General features: G+C 31.9%; 1 protein-coding gene across 8 annotated transcripts in view; it reads right to left on the bottom strand.

Moving 5' to 3' along the window:
* Positions 1-26,023, bottom strand: part of LOC130903514 (facilitated trehalose transporter Tret1-like) — a 134,468-nt gene that overhangs the window by 12,086 nt on the left and 96,359 nt on the right. For 3 of the 8 annotated variants that reach the window (XM_057815659.1, XM_057815658.1, XM_057815660.1), the window contains one exon: positions 17,538-19,992. The exons of 1 other annotated variant lie outside the window; for it this stretch is intronic. In XM_057815659.1, the coding sequence (XP_057671642.1) occupies positions 19,508-19,992 (485 nt within the window). In that variant the 3' untranslated portion in view covers positions 17,538-19,507. Of the gene's footprint in view, positions 1-17,537; positions 19,993-20,469; positions 20,674-26,023 lie in introns of those variants that run through there. 4 more of the 8 variants (XR_009060750.1, XR_009060751.1, XM_057815661.1 and 1 more) reach the window with 2 other exon arrangements.

Here is a 26,023-nt window from a genome sequence, read left to right as displayed (position 1 = left end):
CAAACTGATACGTGTATTCTTGAAGTTCAGTGGATATGTAACAATTATGTTAAAACTTGAGGAATGTTTGTTTTCAAATTCCATAAGTTTTTTTTGACATTTACATCACAAGGCATGAAACTTTGGTAGATGTTTGTTTATCCAGGGTGCCCGAAGGTAAAACTCATGATAATGAATTTGTAAATATTCAAGCTTTTTAAGCGTATTTTGTTTTTCAATCCCTTTCTTCAGTCTTGTGTTACTGCAGGAACGTAATAATAATATTTATATATAATATTTACATTTATTTTTTTCCTCTTTTCTTGACAACTTCTGAGGCTACTTGTGATCTTCTGTGGTCGACATTCCTTTTCATCTATTCATCTATCCATTCGGAAATCTATCTATTGATCTCTTGATACCATCTTCAACTCTATAACTTTTATCAAGCTGTTGGTTTTTCTATCTTCTTAAAAGCTCGAATCTTATACACATTATATTCGCTATGTCAAAATCCATATTCAACCTTGTTTTCAAAGATATTTTCTGCATAGGTTGTGGAAGAAAAAGCCCATATTTGGTAGCTTAGTTGATGTAAGGTTTTATGAATTCTGTTAAAAGTATAACGAAACTCAAGAGTGTGAAAAACTATTTATTAATAAGGAAATATATAGAAAGCATATTTTATATATTTTCCATATCATATGTATTTTCTCAAATATTTGCACATATCCTTAGTAAAAAGCATATTGAACAAATTTTCAAAGATGTGAAGCTTTGGCACGCGTTTCAAGATAGAAGCAGTTTTATGAATCTGCTATTCTGAAGCAATTACAAGCAAATTCTCGTGAAACTAATCTTGAAGCAAACAGGTAGTTAAACAGTTTAAATAAAATGTATGTGGGTATTCCCATTCTAAAATTCGAACCCTTAACCTTGAGTTCTGTTAGGTGTAGACCAATTTGGGTTTGCACTTTAAAGTTTTTCATTGGTTTTCATTAGTAAAATTCCTAAGGTCAATTCATGGACTAAGCCATACAAAGAACTACATATGGATATTCAATACAAACGGTTGTACGATTCGATCGATATGTTTTATTTTTTGAAGAATTACAAAAATAAGTGAAAGTAAGTTCATTTTTAGCAACAAAAATATTAAAAATACAGAGAAAAGTACAGAGGGTTTCAGTTTCAATTTGTTTTTCCATCTATATTTTCTCAATTTCATGAATGCAGTGTTTCCATCCAATATTTGAAAAGTTATTTAGCCAAGACCTATGTCACGTAATGATGATATCAAATATTCATTGTCAAAGCTGCGTAATCAGAAAATATTTTTTCCAATAGTATTGCCAATTTAATGTACCAGGTGAATCAACACTACGAAGAAACGACTTTATTTCTTCATATTTGGAGGTAAATGAGAAACTTGAAGCTAAAATTTTTAGGTATGGCAAAAACTCAAAACAAATGCAGTAAAGGTGATCATATTTGTATAGGAGACTCTTTCAACATTTTTTTCCTACTCCTGGTTCTTAGTGATAATTTTTTGAACATTATTTTTCTATACAGAAAAATTGACAAACATTGCTTAACCTAACCTATTATTAAAAGATGTGGCACTTATTTGGAAGCCGATTTTTTTATTGCAGTAATTTCTGTCAACGACGAAAATTCAATTTTAGAATTATATGAGCAATCTTTTCAATTCTTCACTGATGTTGAGAAATAAAACAACTTTCGTTTATGAATACCTATTATAGTTTTGTTTCTAGAACAATAGCACACTACTAATTATAAAGTGCTGTTTGTTATCTACAGATACTTGAAACATTCATCTGGGTCAACATTAAGCCAACAGAAATGTGCCGATCAACTCTCTTTAAGTTTTGGTTATGAATTTAATCGTGGTCGTACTTTACTACACGATTAATTCCGTGAAGGTCGTCCAAAACGACTGTTGTGTCAAAAATAAATCGATATTGTGCGTGAACTGATATTGCAAGATCGTCATGTGACCTAGATTGAGATTGAGGCATACTTAAGTGCAAAAGTTGTTCGCGCATGACGCACTTCGAAGCAAATGGTCGCTCGGTGGTCGGAATAACTGGATAGTTGCCACAGATCAATTCTGAATGCATTTGTATGTCAGGAATGCTCGAAAAAATAGGGAAAACCTATCGCAGAAGACGAATCATTCTCCACCACGACAATGTGAGCTCTCACACATCAACTCAAGCAAAAACGTTTCTGAACAGTTAAAACATAGAATTGATCATCTGCCAATTGTACATCTGCCGTACAGTCCTTATTTTGCACCCAGTCATATCTTCTCATTCCCGCAGGTCAAAAATAAATTGCCGGGACAGCGCTTTTCAACACCTGAAGGTACCTCATCGGAATGAAAAAAATGCTTCGACAATTGGTTCAAACGCATGCAGAACTGTATTAATCTTTATGAAAATTATTTTGAAAAACTTGAGTAGCAACTCTCTTAGGAGCACGGATTGGTAAAACTTCTCTTAGAAATCACAGATAATGTTTTCTACACAAAAATAAGGACCAATAATTGTGTCATCAAGTATTACAGTGCATTTATTGATTCTCTGATGTGTTGTATATAACTTCAATTTATTTAGTTAGGATTATTCTTACTCCAATATCTTTATTTTTGAAATTTTTGGTTATTGATGTAACTGAATTCTAAACGGATTACACTGTTCTTTCAAAATATCGACCTGTAAGTAATGTCAACTTAAATTGGGAGACCAATTGATATATATTTCTACTCACTATTGATATGTCTGCTTAGGTATTTTGCATTGGAAAAAAAATTAGATTCTCATTTATAAGGTTCTACTCAAAGCAGCCATTATCTAAATATACAGTAAATTTTATTGTGATCCATAAATTACATTCCATATCAAACTCTATCAGACGGGATTCTTGACCAGAAACTGCTTGCTGAGATGCTCCATCATATAAAGTTTCCAAAACTTCAGTTTCTTCGTTCCTATAGTCATTGCGAACCAAGTGAAGAATTAAGATTCATTCTGTTTGTCTTTTTAATTTTAAATAATGCTGACTAGAACACATCTTTACAACTTTGAACAATATGTGATAATAAGTGACTTTTGGGGACTAAAAAAGATTAGTGAGTGTGATTTGTTCAAGATACTGTACATATATGTACCAAACAAATGAAATTGATGCTGAATACGATGTTAACTGTATCGGTTGTAGAGATTCCAACTTAAAAAAATCCACATTATTAATCGATTCCAAGAAGTCACCAAATGATTTCAAATATATCCATTTTTATATACATACGGCTTATTTATGACAAACATTCTTTTCACGTTTACGTAGCGATGCTTTCATAACGCAAATAATAGGCAGTCAAAAAATATTTAAATGTCCCAAATTTCCATTATGATTGATGGTACCATTACAACTGAGAATAATTCCGTCTGAAAAATTTGCGAAAGCGATTCAAATTTCTCCCAGAAAATGTTCGAAGTAAAAATTATGTGCATATGAAATAACTATCTGATGAAAGATTAGGAATTTCCAATTTTCAAGACCGTTGCGGTGTTTTAGATATTCTTGTGTACGTGAATCCAATCACCCAGTCAATGCATTCCACTTTCTTATGGAATACCGCCCCTAAATAAGCGAATAGCATTTAAATGCTACAACTTCATTTCCCGATGGGTGGATGTCAAACTCTACGCTGAGAAAAAGTATAGATGGAAGAGTTTACAGGAGAATATAAGGTTTTATGTTCAATTTGTGCCCGTTTTCTTGGATATAAACAAGGAGGATTTATAAGTAATAATGATTGCAAAAAATTCTAGGAAAGATGTGGAAAGATTATTATTCTATTCCAATGTGGTAATGTTTCAGTTATCCATCCAAGTTCTACGGAATTATGTACTTAACTGTGTCAACTGCTGTTTCAATCATAACTTGCTTAAGTACTTTCTTCAGACTTCTTTCCGAACTACAAAATCAGTAGTGTTTTTTGAAAAGAAATTTTCTGTAGAAGAAATCAATACTCCCGATTTAGTTTAGAAATTGATGATATAATTGTGCTTCGAATAATCGCTTGGCTATGAAACAGGTCCTCCATGAACAATCTTAAGATAAAAATGGTAACTGAAATGTTCGTGAACTCTTGATACCAAACTGTACAATCTGATAGTGAAATATTGTATTTCTCACACTTTCATCATAAACAATGTCATATCAAACGTCAACATGATTTTCTTGAAAGGACTTTTTCGTTGTGTTCCATTTTGGGTTTTCTATATTTTCAGTCTTTGCTTCAAATATTGACAGAATTCTAAGCATTTTCGCATTTGGTCTCATAAAACATATTTCATGAATGTATGCGATTGTAGTTGAATAAGCTCCAACTTTGAAAATTTATCAACTTTGAATAGACTTCACTTCACATTCAAAATTCCTTCTTTTGATACTTTTAGAGACTCTAGCGCAAGATTTAGAAACGTATATTTTTGGAGCTGCAACATCACAGTTCTTCCAATTGCAGTACATAATATGAAAATATTAGAAGTTCCTCGGCTTCTATGTTCTTTTATTTCTGAACTGAAAAACACGTCCTTAAAGCATAAAAAACTAAAAAGTACAAAATAATTTCAAAAATAAGCGTCGGGCGCTCGATTTACAAGAAATATGGAACAAAGCGCGTTACGCTTTTTATACAAAAATATTAGTATTTTTTATATATTATTGTTTTAAGCTTACTCCAAAAATTTTTCTAGTTTGATTTGTTTTATCACCATTTTTTTCAGTTTTTTCAAACTATAGTTATTTTAAGCTTCTTAGTTTCATAGTATGCTACTTATTTAATGTATTTAAACACTTACACTACACTTAACGAACTTATTTAATAATCAACTTATCATCAATACTCAACTAACTTATTTCTATTTCGTTCATCATGACTTTTAATTATAAACTAAACCAACTCCGCTAAAATTGCTCGATTTTATATCAGAAACCTAATTTCTAGAATTGTAAAAAGTTAAGAAACAAATTACTGAAACTATCTTCCTAAGCATTAGTTTTAAAAAAATAACATAAACAACTCTCCACTGTTCATAAAAATCATTGATGGCACAATCAAATGCCATGACAAACATCAAAAGAATCGGCGTACACGCCAATTTTATAGTTCCATTATAACCGAACACGACCGGCTTCACGGGCCATGTAGTAATAATACTAATTATAAATTTCTTTGAAAATAGATAAACGAGAGGAATTCTAATCAAGAAGAAGGTAAATTTCGTCTTCTCATGATAACATCTAAACCAACTAAATTAACAATAATAATATACCTATTATAATTTTACAATATTACGTAGACAACAAAACATTTTTTTAATCCAATATTTTGAGTAGAGCGGTGTGAATGACATGCGGACAAACAAGATTTTTCCATTTCTTGTAAAAGTCTCCAGAAGCTACTTCTTTTAGCTACGTCATCGCAACGTTAGACCATATTTACACCCTGCGTTTTTTCATTGATACAACCCTCGTATGAGGGCTTCTCTGCTTATGTACCTAAATCTCGTCGAAACTTTCATCAAGCTGTAACAGTATAGTTGTAAGGTTGTTGAAGTGCTTAATTTCCAACAAGGAGATCGGCGGTTCGAATCCTCTGCCGAAAGAAATTTTTATTACGTGAAACACTTGCTCTAAGTCTAAAGGAGAGTTATAAGAAACTCACAAACCCACATACAGATAAAGCTAATAAAAGCGTCTTAAAAACGAATTCAATCCAGTACTTTGCACTTGTGAAACAATTCTGAAAAGAGTGGTTGATATCGGAAAACTTCTTTTTGATTATTTTATTATATCGCTTTAACTTAACAAATTAAAATATGATATTACAACTGGATATTTTCAATATTATGTGGAAATATTTCTTATGTGTTGAACATTGCTTCTTGTGTGGTAAGATGGAAATTCGCCTTTATTTTTATATCTTCTTGACACAATCAAATATCTAATTTCAGCTTGCAATCTATTATAATGTTTTATCTTTTTATATTTGATTCCCTATATTATTTTTGCATACTATTTGTATCCATAGGAGATACAAAGTTTCAGTGTATGAATCAGCGAAAATGATTTAAATGTCATCGTTTTCATTTCCCGACTGTGGATACTTAATGTTTTATTCCTTTTAGGTAGCTGTCCTCCATTCACTAAAACGAAACGTCGTATGCTCGAGAGGGATAAGAAAGAAATAAATGAAAAATGATAAGACGTGAACTAACTGATCTGTTTTGAGTGTTATTTTGAGAACGACAGCAAAAATCGATGTAATTCAAACAGTTGTTTTCAAGATATCGGTTGTTGCTCAACTTCGATATTCGCATTCACCATAAAAACAACAGAGATTTGAGAAAGTGAATAGTAATTATATCTAGTTTTGTTAGGATTGTAAATATTTATTGTGAATATTTTCTTATCTATTTAGCGATTCATAAGAATGAATGACGATTTCAATCACTTCAGACAGATCTTAACATTCTGTGAGATTCTACTCTTTCCAAGAGAGTAGATACGTTGAGCAACCGTGTCCCACCACTCTGCTGCACCTAAACCTGAAAAGATATTCTGTGCATGACTCTGCAGCTCATTCTTTTGTAGTCAAAATACAAATAAGGTTATTTTTTTTTCATGATTTTTTGTGTTAATTCCGCGGAATTCGCCGTCCTCATCTTCCATGCCCATCATCGTAATTCGACAGGATAGTGATCTGAAAGAGGACCTACTACCAGTTAAATGGGGTTTGGGGATATCCCAAGATGTTCGTCAGAGTCCTTGCTCCTTTTTTGTTGAGGTTTTCTGCTTTTTCCTTATTCAATACAGCCTGTTACCCACGTGGAATAAACAGCCTTTAGAGCTTTCAAGGCCAATTATTTACCAGAGATCTTATTGCTAGCCACTCTTTCTGAAAATTCTCAAATGCTTTCCCTAGCGGAATTATCAAAAAATGCCCAATCCAGCTTCTTGTGCTTGCTTCGAAGCAAATATTTACTAGAGATGAGCTTTCGAGTTTGTGTTCTTTGTACCATCGATTCTAGAATGTGAAGGTGACTTTTCAGATTCCTCAAATTCCATTTTTCAGTTTGAATTAGTCTTTGGGCGCCGCCATATGTCTCTTTTGTCACTATAAGGTGAAGGGAAGGTATGTTTAGCAGTGCATCTGTGAGGCATATAGAAATGGCGTCTGTTACATCTAAACAGATCAACCTCCTAATTTTCTCCATTTTTTCCGAGCTATTTGTCCAGGTTTCGGTTACAAAGCAAGCGTTGCGTATGTGATTATGATGATGATTTGGTATACTCAGTTTACCCATGTCTTGCCTACGAGATTGCTTCAATTCCATATATACCCAGATTTTCCAAACCAGATTTTTCTAGATAAGTGTTTTATCCAGGGTGATTTCTGAATACTTTATTCCACTGGAAAGTACCAATTGAGTCCCATCACGGATAGGTGCGAGTATAGTTTGCCTTGTATCTCTTTGTAAATGTGACTAGTGTTATTTCACAATTTTCAATTGTATTTAGAGCATTTAGAGCTGATGAAGATTATGTCTTCATGCTTGCCGCTTGCTACCACTATTAGATCATCGGCGTATCCTAATACTGTGAATCTACTAGAGTCTATTAATAATTTTGTCCACTACCGATAACCACAATAGAGATAATAGGATACTACCTTGCGGACTAGACTTCACTGTAGTAGGTAACAGTCGAGGTGCCTCTAATACCCTCTTGATAGATGCCTACGATTGCCTACATATCTTTTATGCAACAATGTTCTGAGCCATGATTCTAGGAAACCATCGAAGCTGGGAGAGAAAAATATGAAAAGAGACCCATCGGGTACAGTATGTAGCAGACAAAAATAATATTAAAATCTGGAGAATCGCACACTATTGGAGAATAGTTAGTTTTACCTGATGTTGAAGAGGCTTCAAAAACTGTTTTGCACAAAACTTCATTTAATATAATGAAAAGAATTTTTTTCAGTATAAAGATGGAATGAGCTCTAATGTTGAAAGTTTCTTGTGGGATTATCTGTGAATAATTCACTTTTCTCTCCAACATATTTGACTTTTGTGCATTATGAGAACTAAATTCATTTTTCTTATTTTTATGCAGATAATGTTTTATGTGAAGAGTTTTCTAATAAATGTCGCTGTTAAGAATTTTGATGGGGAGTATCATCGTTCAATTTTGTGAAACTTATCCCTATTTTTCAAATAAAATGCGTTTTTGTATCACGGAACCTCATATATATTGCTCAAAGTAGCACAACCTACCTAGGTCAAAAATTGAAAGTGACCTACTACCCCTATAGTTTGTTCATATAAGGAAATTTTATCTAGTAATATCCAGCAGACCCGAGCGATATAAGAACACAATTTCCAATAATAGAAGGCGGAACATAAGGATCAGCTAAACCCCAGAATATCCATTCCACGCAGACATCAATTTCAATAAAAATGCCGATGGATAAGCCGCGTAAGGGGTAAAGAAGTTTTTCTGTGGTATAAAGCGGATTGTTCGTCTTGACATCAACATTTAGAGTAACGGTATCAATAAATGGCTTTGAGTTGAGTGATTTTTTTTTATAATCAAATGCTCCATCGACTTTCTCAACAAAATGTATTGTTAGTTTATTTCAGCTTTTAATACTTTCGACCACCCACAGAACGTATGCAAAACGGCCAAGCTTTCTTTGTTCTCAAAGCTTACAGAGTAATCAAAAACATGTCCAGAATTTTAGAGTGAAATAGAAATCGTAAAATACCTGATGTACCAATTTTTCAACAGAGTGTGATATATGGGTTAGTTAAAGGGAAATAAAAATTTAAAAAAATCGTATATGTAGTTATGCTCCAAATTTTGAACATTACAGAATATTATGTTCGATTAAAACCAAATATATGAATTCCCAATTAGAAACCCTGTAACGAGGGCTACTTAGAATTTGAGATATGGCAACACTGATTTAGATGTGAAATCTGACCTTGTCATAAAATTTGACATTTTTAATGAAGCGTGTTGTCTTACGAGTGCTATTTGAGTTGTTTACAGACACATGGAACATTCTTCTTGGTTAAAAAGATGAAATTAAATCGCGAACATTTTCCTGCGATAATGTTCTATGATCTTCAACGTGGATTGAACCAATAGCAAAAACGCTTAGACTTTTGGTAATGAAGCACTATCTTAAACTACCGTGTTTCGTTGTTTTTTATGAATTAAATCTTGGTCGCAATTTCCTACAGAATCAATTTCGTGAATGTCGTTCAAAATCGGTGGTTGTGCCAGAAAACATGCATGCACCAAATTTGACAATCGCTCAAAAAAAAGCTTGTGTCGAATCGTGTAAGGAAATTATGGAAAAATTCAATAGCGATGCTTCAAAAGACGTCTATGAAATCGTTATAGGCGACGAATCTTCTATCTTTGCATATAACCACTGTGAAGAGCTTTCAAGACAAGCAAAATTCAACAAAAATTGTTCGTGCCCGAAGCACTTTGAAGCAAATGGTCGCCAGTTTTTTCGGAATAACTGAACATGCCGCCACCATTTTATTAGAGCAGCTTAGAACGGTCAATTTTATATGGTACACCAGTATTCGTTTGCCAAGACAATGCGAGCTCTAACATATTATTTCAAACAAAAGCGTACAGTCCTTGTTTGCTATCCAATAATTTTTTCTTATTCTTACAGATCGAAAAATAATTTTTTCTACACCTGAAGTGGCGGTTCATAAGTTCAAATTTCAACAATTGGTTCAAACAAATGCAAAATAATATACCTAATTCGTTAAATTCTGATTTTTTTAAGATTTCATGGAATTTTATTCGTTAAACATTTTCGTTTGAAAAGTGGAGGAATTCTTAACTCTTAATTAGCAATTATTATTATTCCCAACAATCTAATTTTGTAGTGACTATATTTGAGATTATGAGATTATTCAACTACATAGTAGAGCTAAAATTTGTGAATAGTATGTAAAAGGTATTCAATATCCAGAAAATCGATTTTATTAAAATCTTAATGGTTTTTTCACAAGCACTTGAATTTTGTATATCTACAAATATAACCGGGTGTATTAATCTATTTCTGGAAATCATACTATCTGTGTCAACTTTACACTTATCTATTTTTTAGTTTTCCACTATTAAAATGCAATATTCAGCGTTTAAGTGTTCGGTATCTATATTCTTTTAGAAATACATATTCAAACTATTCAAGAGTTCACATTCAGGAGAGCAGCCAACTTATCGCAACGTTCATTCCAACAATGAAGGACACAAATTCCAGACAAAAATAAAAAGACGCAAACAGCCGGAGGCAAGAGAGTGAACATTCTGTGCAGAAAAGTAGAATGTTGGTCATAGTGATTCTCATTTCTCGTTTATCTTTGAATTGTTAGAGCAAACTTCCACAAGACGAGGTAATGGCCCCCTTCCTACGGATTCGAGAAAGAAATTGATGTTTCGAAATTGGTTCGTATTTCCACTTATAAACCGTGCTTTGGCAAAGGTTTCCAAGATTTTGTTTATCTTTTTGTAGGGATTATGATAGTTTTTCTATACAATTAATTATCTTTATTGTCAGAAAATGTCATATTTCAAATTTTTATCTTGCATTGTACACGTTCACCACATGAGAAAATCCTACTTGGTTGAATATTTAGAAATATGTTATGAAAATGTACAATGAAACGTTAACGGGCTATACGAGCACATAAAAATGTTTCTTATCCACTTCCGCTTCTGTTCAAGTTGAAACTTTTTAAAAACAATCCAATATATTCCCGTTTACATAGCTATAAAAATATAATCTGTCCTTTACATTCTTGATTTATTTACACACTATACAATAAACTTAATTTAACTCAACTGAACTCAACGTGATAATTTACTTAAAAATATAATTTCTGCGATAATTTTCACTAATCCGAAAAAAGCACCCAGTCACAGATCCGCCACAACAACTGCCGCAAGAGCACTGCAGGCTTTGAATCATACTCCAGATTTAGTCACTAGCGATTACTGGCTGTATTCATAACTTGATGAAATCACATGTACGGTGAATTAATAGTTTTCATACTCAATAATCATTATAATAATCATTTGACTCGCATCAGAAATGCTACAGATGAAAGTGCAACGCTGGAAAGCCGGAAAAACCCTACTGGATAGGGAAAGAAGTGAGAATATCAAAAGATTTAACAAAATAGATGACGTCAACGAATGGGTTCTATCAAGAAAGAAAGAATGGAATGAGCACCTAAGTCGTATGGATACAGACAGGTGGAGCGACAACCTTGAAGCAGGATAGGAGGCAAGGATGTCGAAGATAAAACAGATGACTACGCCTATTACACAGAAGTAAAGAAGAAGGAGATCATAATGAGAAATGAAACTGAAACATATACGATTTTTTATTCGAAGTAGGCTAGGGGTGGAGCTTGGAATAATTTCCATTGTTCTATGCAGGGCTCTATGAAAAAATTAAATAATTATATTCGTTTCAATAGAACGGAGATACAATGAGTCAATGTAACAAATATTAATTTCGATAACATTCATACAGATACACAAAAAGCAGAAATCCTACTTCAATATATAGCAATGCGAATACAAAATTGTGTTTCTAAACGTGTTATGCACGATATTTATTTCTAGTTTTGAATTTTTAATTTTGTATTTAACGTATAGTATATAGTATATGGAGATGGGAGCAGATTTCCAATGACTCGTCTGGTGGATTTGGAGACATTTGTTTGATAAGGAAGCAATTATTGCTTCACATTATGTACCATGATTTTGTTTGTCAAAATAAGTGGAGGTTTTTTATTTTTTCGTAAATAATTCATTTGGATTTTATTAAAGGGAAATACACGAGTATATTCTGCATTGTCGGATTTTGGAAACAACATAATGAGCGATTAAATAGCGAACTGGTGTCAGCTAGTGCCTTCTTCTAAGTATATCTAATTAAAAGATTATGAAAAGGGTAGTTAATTTTTGAATTAACAAAATATGAATTCTCAATTAGAAACCCTGTAACGAGGGCCGCTACTTAGATTTTGAGATATGGCAACACTGATTTATGTGTGAAGTCTGACCTTGTCATAAAATTTGACATTTTTAATGGAGCGTGTTGTCTTACCAGTGCCATTTGAGTTGTTTACAGACACATGGAACATTCTTTCTTGGTTAAAAAGATGAAATTAAATCGCGAACATTTTTCTGCGATAATGTTCTATGATCTTCAACGTGGATTGAACCAATAGCAAAAACGCTTAGACTTTTGGTAATGAAGCACTATCTTAAACTACCGTGTTTCGTTGTTTTTTATGAATTAAATCTTGGTCGCAGTTTCCTACAGAATCAATTTCGTGAATGTCGTTCAAAATCGGTTGTTGTGCCAGAAAACATGCATGCACCAAATTTGACAATCGCTCAAAAAAAGCTTGTGTCAATTCGTGTACGGAAATTATGGAAAAATTCAATAGCGATGCTTCAAAAGACGTCTATGAAATCGTCATAGGCGACGAATCTTCTATCTTTGCCTATAACCACAAAACAGTACAACAATCGACTGTGAAGAACTTTCAAGACAGGCAAAATTCAACAAAAATTGTTTGGTATAATTATGAAAAGGTAGTTAATTTTTGAATGAACAAAATATTTTATTTTTAACTATCCTATCATCCATATAACTATCATTCCTATCATTGTCCTTTTCAGGTAGAGCATGAGCTATGCACGGTCCTTAGATTTTCCCTAATAGAAAAGGTGATTACAAAAAATTGACAAAGCAATATATGGAACGATCAGATTGCAAGATAAATTATAAAACGATCTGATATTCTATATACAAGGATTCTCACACATCAGCTCAAACAAAAACGTTTCTGAACAGTCAAACATCATCAGTCGTACAGTCCTCGTGTAGTATCCAATGATTTCTTCTTATTACCGCAGATCAAAAAGATATTGTTTTTATATACCGAAAGAAGAGGTTGATGCTTTTAAATCACATGCTTTGAAGATACATCAAACGTAATGCTTCGACAATTGATTCAAACATAAGAAAAAGTGTATTGATAAAGTCATATCCAGTCATAAATATTTGTTTTGATCTGTCTATCTCAAAATTTAAGAAGCAACTCTCGTATCTTGGAAATAAATAGTTAATGACAGTGAAAAAGCGCTTTTATAGTTAATCGGACGAAAAAAATAATTCCTCATCTAAGAAAACCTTGCTTATGTTCTAAAATCATTTCACTTTTCCACAGTTTCTAATGATATAATTTTTTTCATCGTTATATCAAAAATTGTTTTTTGATTATAGTTTGATTACCTTTAAAAGCGTTTTTTTTTGTTTCTAATCGTTGGAATGAAAGGAAACCTTATAATCTCTATGATCAAAGAAACATTTTACGAGATTTCAATAACTGCGTATTTTTGAGTTCATTTGCAAAATTATACGGCCGATTGTGATTAGGTTCTATGGAAAATGTTTTAAGGAAAGTATGAAATACTGATAAAATATAATATCAATGCTAAATAATTAGAACTTAAATTATTTTAAGAAATATTTTCAACTGTTCTTGATAATTTTTCTGTTACATGAAGAATCTGTTTAACATGCTGATATCAACACAAAATTATTGCGAATTGACCTTGCTCATTTTCTTCTCGATAATTTGTGACAGGGGCAGCCACTCAATTACTTCTCGGTGTCATTTTCTTGAAAACATTGTATCTAGCCAGTTACATAGAGAGAGATAGATAAGTAGCAACTCGTTGATACCTTATGTTAGGAGAAGGTAACATAAAATTATTGAAGATGGCGGATATTTCTGGTGTAATATCATTTCTATCCAAATATCTATCGCCATATAAATAACTTTCTATTACGAATTGTCCGATAATTTTGACATCAATAGCCCCTGATAAAGGGGCAAACCGTTGCTTCATCAGGAAATTGTTTCTATTCTGCTACTAATCACCAAAAAAAAAAATTCAATTTGTGGTCTAGGTTCTCAATAGTGGTAACTTTTATGAGTTTAGGTTTTTTTGACTTTTTTTGTTAAATCTGGTGCCTGAGCGATATTGTTGACTAGCTTAAATTAGTACGATAATATTTCAAGATTTAGTTTTTGATCAACTGTTTTGAGTTCGCCGAACCTAGAACAATTCTCAATATTTTTAGTTTCTTCGTATTGCTTAATACTTCCAATAATGGTTGATCGATTAGGAAGGATTCAATTAAATGGATATGCGTGTTTTGTTATCAAAGCCCATTAAAATTAGTGTTACAACGGAAAGCCTGGAAATAGGTTACTTAAATTGATAACATCTGATTTAAATGTGCAAAAGCGTCGTTGAAGTACATCCACGTCACTAGTTGAAGGTTATAGCTCTGTAAATTAAAGTTTAATTAAGATGGAGTTTATAATTGATATTTGCCATTATTTTTCCCTCTCTAATTCAATAAGTAACTGATCAATTATTTGACTATATCTTATAAATAAAGAACTAAATTGCTGTTTAAGAAATCCTCAAATTCACGTGGATATCAGTATCATTCTATTTCATTTTGTATATTGCAGAGAATTAATTTTTCTGATTTTTGATGTCACGAGAATAGTTTTTTTTAATGAAACAGTACCATAAAAAACCATGAAAAATAACGTATTGAGACGCCTATCGTATATTGAATAGCATGATGTAACTGAATATCCATAAAAAATATAACGATGAAAATATTCACAAGTTGCAGCCATTCTCAAGCTATAAAACACAGACTATACTCATTCGGACATAAACAGGCGGGAGATATGAACCAAGTTTCCAAATAAAAGATAAGGACTCTTCAACTCTGCATATATCTCTCGATCTTTGTGTAAATACGCATCACCATCAAAAATCCAACTCTGGAAAAGTTCTAAGAGAGTTTTCTACCACGTTGTTAGACAGAAACTTGAATATGAAATTTTTTAATAACTTTCCATATGTGAACTTGTCAGACCGATGGAAAGAAGTAGTCAAACAGTAGAATGATGCTGTCTCAGTTCGACCCTACGGGACTTCGTAATATGAACATTGGAAAAGAAAATTCGATATAGTAGTTTCGGGATGATTGGATTCAAGAATATAATACTAGAATGTTTCGGATTTTTTGAACAGGATAATTTTACCTAACATCTCGACATTTCTCAAATTTCACCAGTAAATTCTTTACAAATTTTTACATGCATATAAGATAATCATATAATTTTCTTTAACTTTCCATATCTAACACATTTTATATATTTTTCGCGATGATTTGTCTTGATTTGATTTTTATATGAGAATCAGATGAAATAACAAGTGAAAATTTGACGTTTCGATCTACTTATCATTGATAGCTTTTCTCTTCTTATACATGTCAAATTTTCTTTTTCGTGAATTTGATTCCGTTTCAAAAATTTTTGAATCTTTATAATAACAAGCAGTTTTTATTATGACTTTTTAATCTATTTTATTAAGAGTGAGATTTCTGCCCTATATAAACAGCACTACAATAATAATAATTACAAGGTACTTGATATATAATAATCTTTTACTTCTTTTGTTGGGTGTTGTAGATTATAGTTAAGTAAAATATTTATATAATGAATTTTGTCTTTTACATGAGATAGTTGCTGGTTGTATTATTTTTTATGAATACTTATTTTCTTTCAATGCAGGTTTTGCGTTGAATATCTGAGAATCTGAATTCAAGATCTCATAGTTGGATACCCAAACTTGTAATCACTTATCTTATAAATTATCTTATAATAAATTGAAGTTGAAATATCTCAAGGACCAATTTTTTTGAAATATTTTTATTATTTTGTTACATTTCAATTGTTAATTGAAGTTTGTTGTGATATGAATTAAATTTTTTATTTATGTTTTAGTACAGCAGTTAGACCGTTTCCTCAAGACTCTCCATTACAAATGTGCTATAACACTTGATATGAAAGGTCCCATAGTAGTACTAACAATTTGTTCATATATTTCATTTAGATATTTAAAGTATGTTGTTCTAAGTGTTAGTTCTATAGCTCTGATGAATTCATTTTGAGGTATGTCCTTGCATTTGTTGCGTTGTTTCTCATTTTTTCATAAATATAGATATCTTTCACAATTTTGATGGGAATATTTGTATACCAAGAAACTACATCTAACGGAATCAATACATATTCGTAAATAACTATTCTATTTCCAATTTTCTTCTCTAAAAATCCATGCGTTTTTGATATAGATTTTTTTTTTCAAAATAATCATAAAATAATTAGATAATAGGATGAGAGAAGTTTGAATATTTGAAACAATTATTCGTAGAGGTGTTTGTGTTTGTGTAGTTTTGGCAGTTTTTTACATCTGAAGTTGTTCTTCCCCAGATCGAATAAGATAATTATTTTGTGTTTTATACGAAATCGTAAGCTTCTGTACAATTTGTTTGTAAACTGTCTTACCATTCAATAATTTCAACAGTTTATTATTATAATTCTTTGATTTCATAATGAAAGTTTCATTAGATACATCTACTTTCAAAATTTTGAGTTAATTATTTTGTTTGATAAATTCTTCGGTTCCAGTTTTACAATTTATTTGTCACAGATAGTTTTTAGTCACCCAAAGACAAAACTGCTTCATCTAGTATTTCAGTTTTAGTTAAATTTTCGATCTATTTCGATTTTATTCCAATTCTATTTTTATCAATACCAAGGTTGTTTCAATATTAGGTTATCATTTCATTTTTTATTAAAAAAATCTCTCATTTTGAAAGTTTGTATCTCTTAAAATGAAACAAAAATGTTGTAAATGATCAAAGTGTTGTGAAGTTATATCAAATGCTAGAAGTGGTGAAAGCTGAGAAAATTGTTCTGGAAGTCATGTATGAGGTAAATCAATGGTTGATAAAATATTCTTCACGGAATTATTCAAGTGAATATCTATATTCAAGGGAAAGAAAAATTCTTGCATAATATCTAATATTCCAGATTTTCGATAAATGCTCTTACGGGTACTCTTTAATTTTAGTGAACAAGCTCGAATTTTACTTTATAATATGAGAAAGGATTAAAAGATTCGTGGGCATAACTTGAAGGATGCCTCTTCAAATTTTTGAAATTCACTACAAATTCCCTCCATGCTCTGTACTACATGACCAAGCTGTGAGAGAAGTTTTTGAAAAAAGATTAATTATTTCTGATCTCATGTGAGTCAGAAATATTTATGAATAAAATTATAAGAAAATTCAAAGAAAGTTTTAACCCCAATCTACTATACAATTATATAATTCGCTCAAGTTTAGGTTGTTACGTTTGCTTTTGAATGCCAATGTCCAATAATAAATAACATTTGCAACCCTCCTGAGAAAACTGAAAATTTGTGGATTTGTTAATGTAGGTATTGAGGTATGTGATTAAAAAAGAGCAAACAATAATTTCAATATATTAAAAAATAAGTTTCATAAAACATTGCAAAAATGAAAGAAATTGTTTGAGAAACAAAAACTCAATAAAGATATCCAGTAAATGGAATGATTACATTAATTATCTTTCCCTGAGTGATAGATTTGTTAAATTTTGAACATAACTTGATAAGTATATAAAAGCCGCTACCTTTATTACATAGTTGATGAAACAACTATAGTACATAAGTGTAAGTTTGGCAACTACGCCAATATATTTCGGTCTATCTAAAATATGTAAGAACACGTCATATTTATTTGTTGATTAATTCATAATTATGCTACTTTAGCACAAAAAATAATCTAGGCTATAAAATTATTAGAAGGTAGACAATATTTTCAATGATGATTTTAAGCAAGAGAATATATATAATTTCAAATATAAATCATAACATACTTCTATTTAATAATTTAGGGATTGTATTTATAGCTCTTCCTATATCAATTGCAGAAGGCAGTTATACCAAATTAAGATATGAAAAAGAATGTTAACTCCCCGTATAAAATTCTGTCAAAATCTAACAAACCGTCAGTCCACGTGGACTCTGTTTACCAATGAAATCTACATCGAATCGTAAACATAATTGCATTTCTATTGGCCGAAGCTGTCAGAAGGCCAATGTACACAGTTTCTTCGAAGTATTCCTGCCAAAAAATCTGCGATAAGTAGTGGCGTGGTGATATTAATTAGCGTAGCAGATTATCCGGAATACAATTATACCAGTTCAGAAACATTGCGTCAAGTTTTGTCAGCATGTGGTTTTAAACAAAAAAAAAACTGAATAAAAGATTCTGTTTCATTTTGAAAAAAATTCTTTTGTTTATGGTTTTTGCTTTCAAATTTCTTTTTCCAGAAAAGAAAACGAATGGGGTAGAAAAAAGGCTCAGCTGTATAGGAAGGTACATGTGTGCAAGTTAATTCCATCCAATTTATAATGATTCGATTGCCTTTTAACGAATACTTTCTCTATTTATAAAAATAATAAATTCATAAAATGAGTTATCTAAGCATATGGTAGATCAAACAAAATAGTGGGCAAAGGTTTTAATAATCTGCAATTGATATTGGAAGAACTATAACCTCGCTAGAAAGTTGATGTAATTTCCTATTTTTGAAATCAATGTAATGTCGTTTCGCATACTTTCGCATTTTTCTATAGAAAAAAATTCAAATTATTAAAATTCATGATATTGAATACCAATCTACTCATCACCTTAAATGGTTACTTATCATAATTTGAAGAGTACATCACGAAACTATGACCAAAAGCTGTTTTGTGTATATGTCTTTCAACATAAGAATTATCATTTTCAATAACATTTTCATAGTAGAAATAGTCACTTTTAATGGATGTCAGCAATTTCATGCCTTTTCAAAACACGTTTTACAAAAGGTCTGTGCAGAAATTATGATCGATTTAATGCGATCACGATCTGAAAGTAATTCATATCATGTTTCTATATTATAAAATCATTTCTACCGTAAATGCGATCAGCTGTCGAGTTGTTTGTTTTGTTTTTGTATGTATGATTTTGTAAGGTAGATTCGTATGAGCAACATAATAGACAGCTGGTTTCTGTAAATTTTTAATTTGCAACATAAGAATAGTTTATTGGTATCAAAGTTAAGTCTAGAATCCAGATATATCGTGCCCACTAATAATTATTGAATAGCTAGAATATAAAACATGAATTAGCTTGGAAAAGTTACTGTACGAATCTAAAGTAATTAGTTGTTAGGTGATCTATTAGAAATGTGATCATAGGCTCCGATAATTCCTAAAGATACATGTTCTGATTAAATATATCATCAATCAGTGAATATTACTTAGTGAAGTCATGAAAATGTTCTTTTATTAGTAACCATTGTTGGTTTTGGGAAAATTTAATATGGTCCACTTAAATAATTCGATACGACTTATGAATAGAATTAAGTCAATAATTTTTCAAAACAATTTGTATTTCGTGTAAGCTTTTACCTTTAGTCTCGAAAATTCCAAAATGTATTAAAATAGGTGCTAGGGTCATAGATCCAAAAAATATGAATAAAATAGTATTATAACCAATAAAATATGAAATTTGCTGGAAATAATTTGTGACAACAAACACTGATATTTGTTGCAAACTAACTATATATGCCGCAGCAAACATTTTAATTTTCATTGGAAAAATCTCTCCTAATAAAATACGTGGTATAGGAGCTATTCCACAATTAAAAAATATTAAAAACATAACTAAAAATAGGATAGTCAAAGCAGGCACTTGATTAACATCCAAATATTTTGTTCTGATGGCATTTAGTATGGTCATTGGTGCATAAAATAATGCTATGCATACAGTCGAAATTATCAAACATGGTTTTCTGCCCAACTTGTCCACTAGTAAGGTACAAACGATTGTTCCAACTATCTCCAGACCGACTGTAAGAGAAAATTAACTTATGAGTAATTACAATATTGCATAGAAGAGAAATTTAATCAACTAAATTACGATATGAAGCACATAAAAAAAATGTCTTGTTAAAGAAGCTCACATTTTCAGAAACACCTTTATTGGCAAAATAATTAAGGCAATATCTTGAGATCAATTCGTGTACCCAATGCCGCCGTGTTACAGGTATCTTCAGCTATTTCACATTGCCAAAACAATCAGCCGGAAATAGTGATCCTTTGATCACTAGAGTAAGAGCAGGTTGTATTATCTAACGAATCTCAACCACAATAGCTCCTGTGCCTCGAGCCATATGTGAACGAGCACATGAGTTGACGGACTCTACTGTGCATTCAAGAGCTTTATCACTGATCCAATCTGGGACGGGACAAACAAGGAATAAGAGTTTTTATTGCTACTACACTACTGGCACGACGCGTACACATAGTTCCCGAGACAAAAAGATACAAGGTGAATTGGTTTATTTAAAATAAAATAAGAAATAACATAAAATGTATACTAAATATTTAAAGGTTTTACTCTTGGCTCGTAATTAACTGGAAGGCTATGGTGAACCACTTTTTCTACATCCAGAATTCCATCTTGAGGTCATATCCAATAATCTAATAATCTTCTATTTCTAGTGACGATTTTGGAAATGAAAACCAGATCTACATAAAGATAATCTCATAAATTCAAAGATTTCCTATAGTTCATCAATCAAGTCTCAGCAAAAATATGACACTCTTTCGTCTCATTAGTAAATCATTTGTTAAATTGCTTTCCATAGACTCCGACAACTGTTCTTGCTACGCATATTTTTTCTGAGGTCTGAAGAAGTATTGATCTCAAGTTAATTATTTCTAATTTTCAATAACATTTCTAGACTAAAAACAGTCTTCAAAGCTATGGTATTATTATGATATATAAATTTTCAAAGTTCGTGCGTCTTTGACACTACTGCTTGAATCAAACCTGATATTAATGATTTTTTCCAAATGCGTATATTGCAAATACGATGCCAGAAAAGTAGCTGAAGGACAAGCTGAAATGAGTTCAAATTTGTCTTATCACATACTAGTGAAAGCAGAGGCAGGTTCAGAAAAAAATTAATTCACCATATTTACGAATGTGCTTGAAATATGAACCGGAATTTTGTCTTGAAAAATTTCATTATTGAGTAACAAAGCTAAAATTTATTGAATCGCAGTCCTCCAAGTGCCTCATTTGATGAACTAAATAAATAATAGTTGGGTGGGATGGGAGTATCGCGTCATTTGGAGCTGCTTACAGGTTTCCCCGTGCTTATTAGGAGGTTACTACAATACAGCGAGTTCACAGTTTGTTGATCAATGAGAAAATCAACCGCAATTATTCCCCTCAAAATTCAAAAGTCTTGGCACTCATCTGGCTGAAAATTTGAGGAAAACGAACCATTTATGAATTCTTTGCTCAATACTAACTATGCTGATGCCTACTGATGCCCATTTCTCCAGCCATATCTCGTACTGTACATTCCGTCTACATTTGAACCATCCTCGTACTGATCACATCTCTTAGACTAGCTTTGTTCGAAAAATACGTATAAAAATAAAATAACTTTATTTTCACAATTATTCAGGTATTACAATTTGATGTCGTCTAAATAGACGAGATGCACTTCTGCTTACATCGTTTTTACTATTTAATATTTAACTTCCACATCTCCCAAGTGTTGCCTACGAAGCACCATTTTGCGGAGAGTCTGTCAAGGTGATTGAGCTTTAGGCGAAAAACTCACGTACATCGAGCGAATTATAAGCAGGCCCATTGTAATGGAGGATCCACTTGCCCCTTAGTACCAAATCCGGTCGAACTCCGGGCCACAAGAGCTCTAAAATGTCTCAAAACGTCTACGTAAAAATTTTTGTTCACTTTCTGGCCAGGAGGGAAAAAATCCTTGTGAACCATTTCCCTAGAATCAAATAAAACAATCAACATTGTCCTCACATTGGAGCTTGATTTTCGCGACTTTTTTTTTCTTGGATTTCCTACTAGATTCTTTTCCTGGGTTTGAAGCTCCACATCGAATTCGTGAAACTAAAACTTTTCTCCAGTAGTGACTCGGTTGATAGAGTGTTTTTTTTCCTTCCAACCAATCCTCACAGCACTCAACCTTCTTTGTTTCTGTTTTGGAGTCAAGAGCTTTGGTATAATTTTCACACACAAGTTTTTCTTTGTTAGAATTTCGTGTTTTGGAGATTGACAGCTCATCAGCTATCAATCTAAGTGTCAATCTACGGTCTTCAAGAACACAAACTCGAATTCGTTTAACATTTTCATCAGAACTCGATGCCGACGGGTGTCCTGGGCGAGAGTATTCCACTTCTTGTCAGCCTTCCCAGAACCTCTCTAAACACTAAAAAATCTTACAGCCATTGATGCATAAATTTGCAAGAAACTGGTGGGTTATAAAATAAAGTTTTATTCGTTGTGCCCGGACAAACCTCGTATAGACTGTGAGGTACTGATGTAACGTATAAAGCAATTTTATACAAAAATAAAGCTACATTATACGAATAGATATATACCTGCTTCTGCAAACCACTAGTAGCAATAATCACCCCATAGATATTTTATATGGAAAAACTATATCGTTGGAAAATATTTCCATTTTTTTCTATTTTTTCTAGACTGGTAACTAGAAAAATCTATCTACAATTATTCATTTGTGCAATGATGAATTATACCAAAGAATACGTAATTAATAATCTAAACCATATGCTCAAATTGGGCACCGTTTATTTCTACATTAAATTGAATCTGAAATCCTACGCAAACATATCTACGGTGATTTGATAAATTTTTTGCGATATTAGGTGTGTTATATATCATCATTATATATTGATTCACGTTTATATGTTCCATTTTGGATATAGCCACAAAAAAAACTCTAAAATAGCCAGTTCGCAATAAGAGTTGAGCGTCTACCATTTCATGAATGCGGAAAATTTTGAATCATAATGTTTTGTAACTCTTTTCTAATCGATACCAGAGAGGTTAACATTATAATTTTCAACAAAAGTAATAATTCACTGCAAAACTCAAATTTAGATCAAGAAAAGCGAAAAAAAATAATTTTTTATTCTTAATAAAATGAATTTTTTTATTATATATATATATATATATATATATATATATATATATATATATATATATATATATATATATATGTATATGGAAAATAATCAGCTAATTTTACATTCTCAATTGTAAAAAATCTGTAAAATTATCATTGACAATGTCATGCTGTGTTGTCATTTGGCTTTTCTCTTCTGAGTGTCTTCTGGAAAATCTCTATATTTGAACAAACAGTTATCTACAAGTTTTGCTTCGTTCCAATGGTTCTGATGTCTTGATGGAAACTTTTGACATAGTCGTCACTGAGAGTTGCAAAAAAAATATAGATGGTAATAGAGAGAATTGGATTTTTAGTGATAAGTTAATATTTTTGAGGGAGTGTTCTAATGAACTGAGTGTAGTTATCATCACTTTTTCTCCCTAAAAATTTATGAATAGATCCTTTGAGAGCTTTTCGAGCTTCTTTCTCACTTTTTCTCTTCCTCTCCTAGGTTCATGGATTGCAAAAATGCTTCATTAAACTTACGTTCAGATGTAAGTAGAATTTTTTTTTTGTCTACCATATTTGTACAAATGAATTTTATGAATTTTCATGAACCGAAGATGTTGACTCCATTATGCAGCGTTTTCCCTGATCGGACAAATAATACAGATCTCAAGACAATTGAGATTTATATAGAGTTCATAAAGTTTGCTCTTTCTATTTCAATTCTTATTGTAGAGCAAAAGAGGTTCCTAACAAAACTATAAATAGTCTGAATCCAAATAAATCGGATTGAAACTTTTCGTTTAAAAATTGCTGCTATGAGGACCGCTACTTAAGTTTTGACAGATAATGAAAACAAATGTTTATATTTGAGTATGGCTCTGTTGTTTTTCTTAATTCTATTCTCTATTATATACCCATTCTGCATGTGCTTGAAGCAACTGCCGAAGCATTTTTTCCATTCCAATTGATATACAGCTTCTTCAGGTGTAGAAAAACGTAGACTTTGAAATTTATTTTTGATCGGCGACAATAAGAAGAATTTATTGGGTGCCACACAAGGACTGTACGACTGGTGACCTATCAGTTCAATATTTTGAGTGCTTAAAAATGTTTTTGTTCGAACAGAATTGTGACAGTTCGCATTGTCGTTGAATGATTCGTCTTCTGCGATTGTTTTCCCTGATTTCATTGAAAACTTCTGGCAAACAAATGCTAGTGTACCACTCAGTATTGACTGTTCTACGTTGCTCTATTGGAAAGTTGGTGACATGTCCAGTTATTCCGAAAAAACAGTCAACCTTTGCTTCGAAGTGCTTCGTCCGCGAGCAAATTTTGTTGGATTTGGTTCGTCTTGAAGGACCCATTAAGTCGATTGTTATTCAATTTCGAGTTTATATGCATATATCCATGATATCATGATCTCATAGACGTCTTCTGAAGCATCACAATTGAAATTTTTCAGCGTTTCTTCGAACCAATTGATACGAGCTGTTTTGAACGATTGTCAAATTATGCGGTATATAACGCGAACAAATATTTTTGACACACGCATGCTCTTACTATATAAATGCGAGTGAAGCTGATGCAATATCATACATACATAAACACATAGTTTACAATTTAAAATGACGTTATTGTCAGATTTGACATATTCTCGTCAGTATTTTCAAATCTCTAGTAGCAGCTCCTGTACATAATAATAATTAAATATTTTGAACATTCAATTACTGAGAGCTTTGATTCTAGACATTTTGTTCTTCATTTTGATAAATTTAGATCTTGAAACAGATCACTTAGATTTAATTGTCTGTTGTTTGGATACAGCTCATAAATTTGTGGTCGAATAGACTGGTAATATTAATTCCAATATAAGAATTCCACGACTTACTTTCATTACTATAATATCATGGGCAACCAGAAATGCAGAAAGATGATTCCTCACCTTGTCATTTTGCGTAGATTCAGATACAAAGGCGAACTTTGCAGTTTGTGCAATGACGTTAAAAGGTTCAAGCCACGATTGGCTTTTCTGAGAACATAGGCTTCTGGTAGTTCTAAATATGGAAATGTTTTGGGAAAAATACAAATGGAGTAAAAAATTGAGATGTCAGGAAAAATCATTTGAAGAAATTCCAATCAATGTTCGAAAATTCTCATCAAAAAATCAACAACTTGGAAGTTTGAAGATATCTTATCCGATTCAATAGCTAGCTATTGAGCTGGTTAAAAGTATTTAACTCTATGGCTCACTTTGTTTGTAGAAAGTGATACACTTTTGTCTTGAGAATCTAGGTTCAAATCTCAAAAAAAAATTCTTCAATGGAGGATTCGAATCGCTCCCCAACCTGGTGTAGACAAACTTTCCCTATATACTTGATTTTTTTAGTAGTATTCATCACTCTTGGAGGGTGAGAGTATTTCTCGATGGCCATTTATTTCATGAATAGGAAAATCGAATCACACTCTTACTTTTGCTGGAAGTTTCTTATATGTACAGGGTCCTTCACAACGAGCTGAATCGATATGCATATGGGAAAGTACTGGAACTAGTGTTCTGAAAAGTTGCTTGCAAGGGTTTTCCGAAATGCTCGCTCAAGCTAAAATAATTTCAGTTTTCTGAAACTTCCGGTTATACCAGAAGTGGACCCAAATTTTAAACGGAATGCTATGGTTTTTATTAAATTTTTGAAAGCTACCCGAAATTTCAATATAACTTTATATGAAGCATCGTATTCCTAAAGTCGACCATTTTTTAATTATTTCACATTTTCGGAATTTTGGACAGATGCAGCCCTCCACTAAAAAAAATATTTCCAAGTTTGAATGAGTCAGGTCTAATATTCTTGGGATTTCGCCAATAACACTTACTACTTTCAAAATCTGTGAAAACCTTGATAAAAATTTATATAAGT

Source organism: Diorhabda carinulata, chromosome 2 (assembly GCF_026250575.1).
Source record: "Diorhabda carinulata isolate Delta chromosome 2, icDioCari1.1, whole genome shotgun sequence".
Classification (NCBI taxonomy): Eukaryota; Metazoa; Arthropoda; class Insecta; order Coleoptera; family Chrysomelidae; genus Diorhabda; species Diorhabda carinulata.
The sequence above is the reverse complement of the archived record's forward strand: the minus strand, read 5'-3'. Positions and strand labels throughout refer to the sequence as shown.